General features: G+C 33.4%; 1 protein-coding gene across 1 annotated transcript; it reads right to left on the bottom strand.

The window, feature by feature from the left end:
• Nucleotides 1–1656: 1656 nt before the first annotated feature.
• LOC123897112 (probable glycosyltransferase At3g07620) lies at nt 1657–6420 on the bottom strand. Its single transcript, XM_045947604.1, has 5 exons — nt 5904–6420; nt 3636–4095; nt 3299–3531; nt 2608–2956; nt 1657–2355 (listed from the first exon to the last, which is right to left on the bottom strand). The coding sequence occupies exons 2-5, from the start codon at nt 3819–3821 to the stop codon at nt 1696–1698; spliced, it is 1428 nt and encodes a 475-aa protein (XP_045803560.1). The 5' UTR covers nt 3822–4095; nt 5904–6420; the 3' UTR covers nt 1657–1695.
• Nucleotides 6421–10318: the final 3898 nt, after the last annotated feature.

A 10318-nucleotide genomic window follows, 5' to 3' on the forward strand; every position in this document is an offset into this window, starting at 1 on the left:
CAAGGCGCAATGAGGTTTAAGGGTAAAAAATCTTGAACTATTTAACATGGCTTTGCTGAGTAAATCGAAATTGAGATTTTTAACTGAGGATGATGCGATTTGGGCTAACTTGCTTCGACATCGGTATGGACATTTGCCTTCTATTTTGATGGATGGTCAAGAGTTGGTGTCAGACACTAATTCCTCTTTGTGGTGGCGTGATATAATTATCTCTGGAAAATGATATAGTGATTGTTGGTTTCAATCAAATGTTAGTTTTCGTGTTGGTAAGGGCAATAACATTGCATTTTGGAAGCATAAATGGTTTGGAAATCAAGCTTTTTGTGATTTATTCCCAGATTTGTATGCTAAAGAGAATCATAAATTTGCCACGGTTTCTGAGCGGACTACAACGAAATTTTTTTAACATGTATGTGCACTTCTTCACACACAAAACCCCGTCCGCCTATATCTATCTATATAATCGATTAAAATGAGGAAGCTCTCTCTTTCAATCTAACCATTTTTTTGAAAACTTGGTATCCGGCCTTAGGACCGACTAATCCAAGGGGACCAATCCCACCGCCCACTTGCGGGGGCCCCATTTAAAGCCAGAGTTTTTTGCTCTGTATGGACTTAGCCCACCGAAATTGGCACCAGTGGGAATCGAACCTGAGACCTTGAGAGGAGTATACTCCAAGGGCCCAAGTCAACACCACTCGACCAACCCCAAGTGGGTTCTTTCAATCTAACCATTATGGCTATTAACTAGGAATAAAAGGGTAATGATACCAATTGAAAGTATAACGTGTTTGACCATATAAACACACGTTTTAGTTTTAATAACAAATCATTAATAATAATAATAACAACAACATTAATTCTTTTAAAACTATTTATAAAATTATTTTAAATAAATGTAAAATAAATTATAAGATCAAAATATCCTACAATCCCCAACAATTTATTTTAAAGTATAGAATAATACCCAAAAAATCATTTCCTGGATTAACATCATTGATGTAATGCATCAAACTGGTGTAACAAGCTATATGAACCAATGCTAGCCTGATAGTACTAAACACACAGTAACATTGATGTAGCAAGCTATATGAACCAATGATACTTAGCATAGAATAAGTAGAATATATTTGAATTATAAAATTGAATTATCCTATAATTTTTACTTGACACAATAAGTAGAATATATTTGAATTATACAATTTAATTTTTAGAGGCCACTGTGAGTCTGTGATGATATTTTTTACCTATGCATAATGTTGATCAACTTGAGGTTAAATAGATGCTACTTGTGATACTGAAGGCAGATGCTATTAATGTGATGCTAAATGAATTTGGTGCTTATGAGAATAATATAGAAGTAGTTTTATTTTGTTAATAGATGAACTGATGTCACTTAGAAATATTCTAAGTAGATCCGTATATGATTGTGATTCATGAAATATTTTGAGATACCATAAACTATAATATGGTATATTGTGGATTATCCATTGTATTAAAATAATACAATGATGTTTAGTGAAATTGTGGATTATCCATTGTATTAAAATAATAGAATGATGTTTATTGAAATTTGTTTATAAGAAAATATTTATCTCTATGTTAGAATTATAAATTTGTTATACTAGTGTATATTACACCAACCAACAATACAACTCATTGTCTTATGACTAAGCCACAATCAGAGGAGATTACTCATTTCACAATTACATTTAATCTCCTAAGCCATATAGAATGAATAATCATATGGAATACATCATATCTCTTAGCAGGATTATTAACAACAAAATGTCTTTGCACTTGCTTAACTCCCTCATACAATCTCATATATTTTTCCTCAGATATACCCAACAAAATTTCCTTAAGCTTAGGAATTTCACTAACTTCAATCTGAACAGAGAAAGAATTCCAATTAAGAACATCACTAAAAGGTAGTACATATTGTTGCGATATTATAATAGGTACACATTCCGCATAAATTGCCTCAACAATTCTTGGACTTGCCACTTCCCACCCACTTGGACAAAGACAGTATTTACTCATCTTCATTGTTTCATGGTATGAAACATTTTTTGGAAGTTTTTCAAAAACTAACATATCTTTGTCTTTGTTCTTCCAATGTTCGAAAAGTATCGGTCTAATTTTGCCATGCATTCCCCCTGCAAAGAAAGCCAAAATAGTTCTATTCCATGATGGATAGCCACCTAGTTGACCTGTTGTTTCCCCTGTTGCTAAGTTGATTTCAGGAAATGATGCATCTTTCTCGGGATTGAAATGTTCGGTGATGTTTGCGTTGCAAAGTACTCGAATTGCAATGAAATATAATTCCTTGACATACCATGTTGCCCTTGGTCCCTATGCACAAACATTTTTTCATAAAATATAAGCATACTGTATTCATGCTACTAGCATATCAGTGACCGTTGCATTGAAATTGACGGTTTTGATTTCAAACAAAGTATTTTAAACCATAAAATATGGATCATTCGATCTCAATCCAACAGTCAACGATATGTTGTGTGTGAATATGTGCAATTGACGACCAAAAAGAAAATTGGATTTGAATTAGTGCACTGTAATTAGAGGAAGAAAAATGAAAATAAGTACCCAATCATGACAAGAAAGCATGAAATGATCAGCTCCATAACTTCTATTCCAAAATGCATATTTGTGAGATATAATATGAACATAATCACCAATAGTTCTCCCCAAAACAGCTTTGTCACGAATAACTGGGTGAAAGAGTTTGTCCAGGATCATAACAACACTAAATGGAAGAAAGTAGACGTGAGCTTCGTTTGGATTCTGAGTCCGAAACATAGTATTGCTTTCCAATAAATTGATAAATATTCCTTCCATTGAATATATACTCTTGCAAGGACCATAATGAAAAAGAGGAGGTTCTCCCTCTTCATACACAAAGATTTTAAAGAGCTTCTCCATTAAGTAGTAACTCCTATATCATATCATATCATATATAAGTAATAAAGATTATAATTCAAAAGAATTAAAAATAAAGCATGACATGTAAGGGAGGTAATACAAGGAGGAGCCGAATTGGGCCAATCTCTTATAGGCAGGCTCAAACTCGGTCTACTTAGCTAACTCATGTGCAACCCGGTTACACGCCTTGTTAACCCAAGATATTGAGGAATTAGGGTTTGCATTGAGGAAACCCACACACCGATTCCAGATCTTAGCTTGTTACTTCACCCGCTCTAACCACTGATTGATTATCACAATATTATATTTGTTTAGTGAAACATATCACATAAAACAAAATCAATAAAAATCATACCTATGAAAAGCAAAAGCATTTCTGTAGATCTCTCCTTGTGGAGTATAATCATGAGAGTCCTCAAGAGGCACAATATCATTGGTTCTCAACAAGGCTTGTTTTATCAATGCTCTTGCTTTTGCAAGACTTTCTTCAACTTTCTCCAAATTTCCAACTCCTTGCATTGATCTTCTAATTACAGGCAATTTGTTAACTAATCCATTATAGACCATTGGCTTATATATACCCTCATCCTACGTACATGTAAAAAATCAACAACACAAAACAAAATATTAATCAATCAAACCTTAATTAACCTTAGGTTGACAAAAAATTCATTCATATTATTATATATTACCTTGTAAGATGAAAGGGTAGATCCTAATTGTCCCTTTTGAACCCCTTGATATTTCAATCTAGACAACAATTTTACACCCTCTAATGAACAAATACCAAAAAACACCACAAAGATAGTGATAGAAAATGCAATTGGATTCAAGTGTATTTTGTTCAAGTGCCACATTGTAACATCCTGGATTTTCATTCAATATATTTGTAAAAATTTTGCTTGATAAGAAAATGTGCCGCTATATTTTTTTTTTCTTTTTAAAATAAAATGGTTACATATATAATTGAAGTGAAATTTAAAGAAATATAAATTTAATTAAAATTGAATTATTGTTTGAAAATTTCCGGCGGAAGAAAATACAACAAAGAACTATTTATTACATAAAATTCACAAGTTACAAAACCCAATTTTTTCCCCGTTCGTACGCGCTCCAGTCATCACATTCAATCAAAGCTTTCTCCTTGAGTACCTAAAATGTTGATTGTAAGGGTCAACTTCCTGGTCCACATTGAATCATACTCACCACAAGAAAATGTTATAAAATAATAACAAAACACTTCACCTTTCCAAAAACATATAATTAATAGTTTTCTAAAAGAGTTTGGTGATTAGAGCACAAGTATAAGAAGTACCATTGTTTAAGGCAGAAAATAAACAAAGCAATATATATTACAAATTGCACAACAAGTCAAATGAAATAAGAGAAGCAACGATCGCAGTTTTATTACGGACTAACTATACTTTTTGTTTTCCTCCCTTTTTACGTTGGTTCTTTTATGACCGGGATAATTATTTACTATTGTTAATTTTCTTCCTCTCTATATGAAATGCAATGCAACTTAGACCACCCTATATGAGATACTAATGATCCGGATAATAAATCTCATACCAATGAGAGAACCAGCCACACAGGTTTCAAGTCACACAGGCTAAATTAAACCAGCCACACAGGCTAAAAAATAAACCAGCCACACGGGCTAAAAATGGCACTTAACTGACTCTTCTATACTCATCTTATGATGCATGTCTGATACGATCACGAGTTCCCTAAACATGTGGAAGGAAACTTATAAAAAAATGCATAAAAAAAAATATTTGGATGAAGATGCTTGAGCCCAACTTGAAGTCCAATTCATATGATAAGAAACATCCTTGGGCTGAATTGTGGTCTAATAATATTGGACTAAATAAAAAAACAATTAAGTCCAATTTTCTTTATTTTTATTGTAATTTTCGTTTTTGGTATTAGGAGAGTTTTTAGATGACCTTTAGTTGCTCCCTAAGCTCTCTAGATGCTTCCTAGTGGTGCACTAAGTCATTATAGTGGCTAGTGGGAATTTATAAGCATGTTAGTGGGAATTTTCTAAGTCCTATGGTGAATGTATGGTAGTGGACAATAAATCCTACTATGTAAGGATATGCTATAAATAGGACTATCATGTACTTTTCAAACAACTTGGAATATAATCTAATTTGAGAGAGTTTCTCTTGTGAGAACTTTTGTTTTGTTCTTGTGATAAGAACATTGTTCTTGAGATAAGAACTTTATAGTGTTGGTTCTACCGGCAGGTCGCGGTTAGGGTCGCACTTTCTTTGATAACTTTGGTTCTACTGGCAGGTCGCGGTTAGGGTCAAGTTCCTCTATATCTTGATAACTTTGGTTCTACCGGCAGGTCGCGGTTAGGGTCAAGTTCCTCTTTTACCTGTTTTCAAGACGATCCTAAGCGGTCGCTTATCAATGTCTCTATGACATAAGGAAAATGACTTATTAAATAAACCAGTCGTAACCTGCTACCATAGACCGAACGCTAATACTCCTTATACTCTTATTTATATACCTTGGTTTATACTATAAGTCATTGACAATGGGACTAATTCACAATTTTCCCCTCACGGTCTAAATATAAAGTGGTTAAATTTTTTCTTGTTTAAACATTGATTAGGACAGACCACACATAGCTCAACATAGTCTTGAGAACAAAACATAACAGCACGTCTAGCAATATATATTATATGGTACATGCGTAAATAATAGACTAACAACAAGCATTGAAGCAGCTCATAATAATACATATGTATATTATGATATAATAGAAACACAATTAAGAAAACATTTTACATATACAAATGAACCTAACCAATAATTCCAAGTACCCTACCCCTCTTTCTTTTCATTATAAAGTTGATTCCTTTGGTTCATTTTAAGCGATAAAGATTTCACTATCATCTCACAACATAAACTTATGTAGCATGAATGTATGGGGAAAGAGCCCTTACCTTATAGGCGCTTTACTTCCTAATTGAAGAAACTCTAAAGCCCACGAAACGATGCTCACAAAATCAAAGCTTGACGATCACTTGAAATTATGAGAAAAGAAATTTATAGAACTTGGAATAATTGGTGGAAAATGTGTGTGGTAGTCTTTTAGTTGGAATGAAAACTAAAATTAATAGGAATGGCTAAACTGACTATATACGACCAAATTGATGAAATAGGAGTTTGGTTTCATAGACTTGGTTATCTACCGTTGCATATATAATGCCTTGTCAATGATGTAACTAAAATCGCATGGCATAACATTGAAACCAATAATAATAGGTTAAAGGTAATTATGGTATGGATATAATGGTTGATGATTAATAGGTTAATTATATGGTATTAAGACAATTGAATTGGAATGAATGGGAAATAATGCACCCGATCAAAATGGTGAAGAATAAATATTTATTTGACATCTATCGTTAACTTGATTGGCAAATAGAAGGCTATATTAAGAAAATACTATAGACTTTATGGTTAATGAAATCATGGAGCATTTTTGGCTAACTATCATACTATTCACGTGATAACTATTAAGGATAAGGATAAGGATAAGGATGATTCAACCTAGTCAAATTTGGTTTGGTCACTCTTATTAATTCTAGGCTTAAATGCAGTTTTGCCCCCCCTGTTTTGATTAAATCGGAATTTTACCCCCCCTGTTTTAAAACGCGGACTTTTACCCCCCCTGTTTTATAATTTGCTGGATTTTGCCCCCCCTAAAATTCTGCTTTCGAGTCACAACTTTAAAGCTTCGCACACAACTCAATTTTGATCAATAATTTACCAAAAGGATACCGAAATGACCGTAATCGAGTTATCTTTCCACATAATCAAACCCCACTGAATTTGGAGTTACAAAGAGAGATTAATTACCGTTTTAGTGAAGGTATGTCCCCCAAAATTCTGCAAAAAATCTGCTTTCGAGTCACAACTTCAAAGCTTCGCATACAACTCAATTTGGATCCATAATTCACCAAACGGCTACCGAAATGACCGTAATCGAGTTATCTTTCCACATAATCAAACCCCACTGAATTTGGAGTTACAAAGAGAGATTAATTACCGTTTTAGTGAAGGTATGTTCCCAAAATTCTGCAAAAAATCTGCTTTCGAGTCACAACTTCAAAGCTTCGCATACAACTCAATTTGGATCCATAATTCACCAAATGGCTACCGAAATGACCGTAATCGAGTTAGCTTTCCACAGAATCAAACCCCACTAAATTTGGAGTTACAAAGAGAGATTAATTACCGTTTTAGTGAAGGTCTGTCATTCTGCAGAAATCTACTTGTGATCTTCAAATTCAACATCGTCTACCGAACACATCGTAACTCCAAATTCGACGAAATTGAAATGCCAACAAGGTTAATTTCGTTAGATTTCCATACATGTAAATAGTATTAAAAAATGAGCTACAGGGTGAGAGGAATGACGAGAATACCAGTAGTAGTTTCATACGATAATTAATTTGAACAGACCTTCACTAAAACAGTAATTAATCTCTCTCTGTAACTCCAAATTTAGTGGAGTTTGATTCTGTGGAAAACTAACTCGATTACGGTCGTTTCGGTACCAGTTTGGTGAATTATTGATCCAAATTGAGTTCTGTGCGTAGCTTTGAACTTGAGGCTCAGAAGCAGATTTTGTGGAAAATTTTGGTGGGGGGGCAAAATCCAACAAATTATAAAATAGGGGGGGTAAAATTCCGCATTTTAAAATAGGGGGGTAAAATTCCGCATTTTTCAAAATAGGGGGGTAAAACTGCATTTAAGCCTTAATTCTAAAATAATTAAACAAGAAATAAAACAAGAATTATATTTAATTAAATAATAAATCAATAAAATGCACATATAAAATATTAGGGTGTTACAAACATTTTCTCAGAACTCAACAAAATTTTAATTCATAGCCAAATCTCTCGTTTCAGTCTTTGACGGAGTTTTTTTGTGGAAAAAAAAATACATACTATGAATTATCCTATTCACGTGGTTAGCATAAATAATTAAATATAGACAAATTGTATATTACTAGTACAAAATTTAAAATTATATTATCAAAAGGAATTTAAAAAGAAAAAGAAAAATTAAAATTACTAATATTTGTTCACAATTCAAATTAAGAAAGTTCGCGGATATAGAAATTTTGTATTAAAAATAATAATTTTTAAACTTCCAAAAAATTAAATGAAACATTTTTTAACACTTTTAAGTTAATATTTACATATTTGTTTCCTTAGATGGTATTACACTCAAATATAGAAGATAAGGATAAGTCAATGCTTATCAAAAAAAAAGTCACTATCTTAGTTCTATCTAGTCCACATAAAAAGAATCGGTTCTGCTAGTTAGATTAGGCACTAATCAGCTAGATACTAGTGCTTAACACTTAGTTTACATATCTTAACACCTATAATTATAAATAGAGAATGTAATTACTCCAATTGTAACAATAATGAGAATTTCAATTCATTTCTCTTCTTTCCTCCAAGATGGCTTTTATGATGGGTAGGTTCAATATTTTCCCAGAATGAGGAAGTTACTTTTGACTGCCAATTTGCAGTTACTAATTTTCACAGTTATGATCTTTTTTTTCTTTTTAGAATTTTTTTTTTAAATAAACAAATTCAATTTATATCATTAATCAAATAGTTGCTAATACAATGAGGAATCGACTCGAAAATACAGCGCCTGGTCCTAGAATATGCCGCTCTTGCTAAGGAATAAGCCACCATATATATTTGACCGCTTGACGCTTAACAAATTAAACTTCACCTCGATGTTGGGAACTAATAATAACAAGGATTTAATATGTGAAATTAAATTAGTAAATTCGGAGGATCTATGTCGATGAGAAGAGATAGCTTCAATAATAATTTGTGAGTCGCTTTTGATGATCACATGAGAGTAGCCTCTTTGTATCAACTTACTGATAGCTTCCTTCATGGTCATAGCTTCTCCTTTAATCGTGTTGAGTCTAGCTTGAATGACATTAGAACCTGCCAACATAAATCAACCTTGATGATCGTATAAGCACCACCCCTAGCCCTAGCCTATTGCATTAGCTGTTTCAAATAAGTTTGCATCAACATTGCATTTTAGGTAGCCTTGTGTAGGTGGCAGCCACATGATTGATGTGTGGTCTGCTGTATGTTGTATTGCTGCATGTAACACCCTAACCCGTACTACCCTTAAAAACGTAATTTTAAAAACTTTTTAACAAGTGTAAAGGCAGAGTGCCACGCGGTAATTAAAACACATGCATACACACAGAGCATCATGAAATTTAACATGAAAAGCAACAGCGGATTCCAATCAAACCAAGCATGCATATATATACATATATATATACATAAGCCAAATTCATCCCTAAGGATGTCACTTATACAAGAACTAGCATAACAAAAGGTAACACCGGTATACGATGAAAGCCAAGCGAAAACCCCGACTCGATGTTACATTACCAGAGCATTTACTATTTACAAACTCTAGTCAAAAGCTAGTACTAAGAGGAGTAATCTATGCTAAGTCTCCTCACCAAAAGGTACTTCAACACCACGCTAGAACAGCAGTCTAAACGTCGGCACAATCCTCAGCCTGAATATCTGAACCCCCAAAGGTCCAGCAAATAACACAAAGCAGAGAGTTAGAAAAACATAATCGCATATCATACGAGCATAAGAAAAGCCTTACACTTTCGAGCTATCATACATATTCTAACTCACGCCAAAACATTGTACTAAACAATTATCAATTAATAAAGTTCAACACAATTCGACCAGATAATGTCACATACCACTTATCAAATATATGCGCATTTACCCTAAGGTATCTAATGCCAATTAATTCACTGTCATGCCATCCCTAGACATAACTAAATGCATGTGGTACCAAGATGTCACACCAACGGTGGACCAAGAACAGTTTTATATCATGCTGGATATGTCGGAACTTACCGAACCATCTTATCTCCCTTGGATAAGCCAAAACAGTTTTATATCCTGTTGGATAGCAGCTCTGGACTCATGGATTCATCTAATCCGATCCTCGGCTTCATTATGGACACATAATCCATTTTCGTTATTGGAACCCAAGTTTCCAATGTTCACATACAATCATGAATGCATGTATGCATACACATATCAACCATATGATATTCTCTAGCTCGAAGCTACACTTTTATGAATGCGGGAACACAATCCTAACACATTCACTTAACATTGCAAATTAATGCTAAAACATAACATTGCTCATTTTAAGCTACAACTTATTGCATACATGTTTATCATTCATATAACGATTAACAATAAGCATTAACAGTATCAACATGTATCAACAATCATGTAAGGATACCCTTAAACCATGTTACAGG

The sequence above is a fragment of the Trifolium pratense genome, linkage group LG7, assembly GCF_020283565.1.
Source record: "Trifolium pratense cultivar HEN17-A07 linkage group LG7, ARS_RC_1.1, whole genome shotgun sequence".
NCBI lineage: Eukaryota > Viridiplantae > Streptophyta > Magnoliopsida > Fabales > Fabaceae > Trifolium > Trifolium pratense.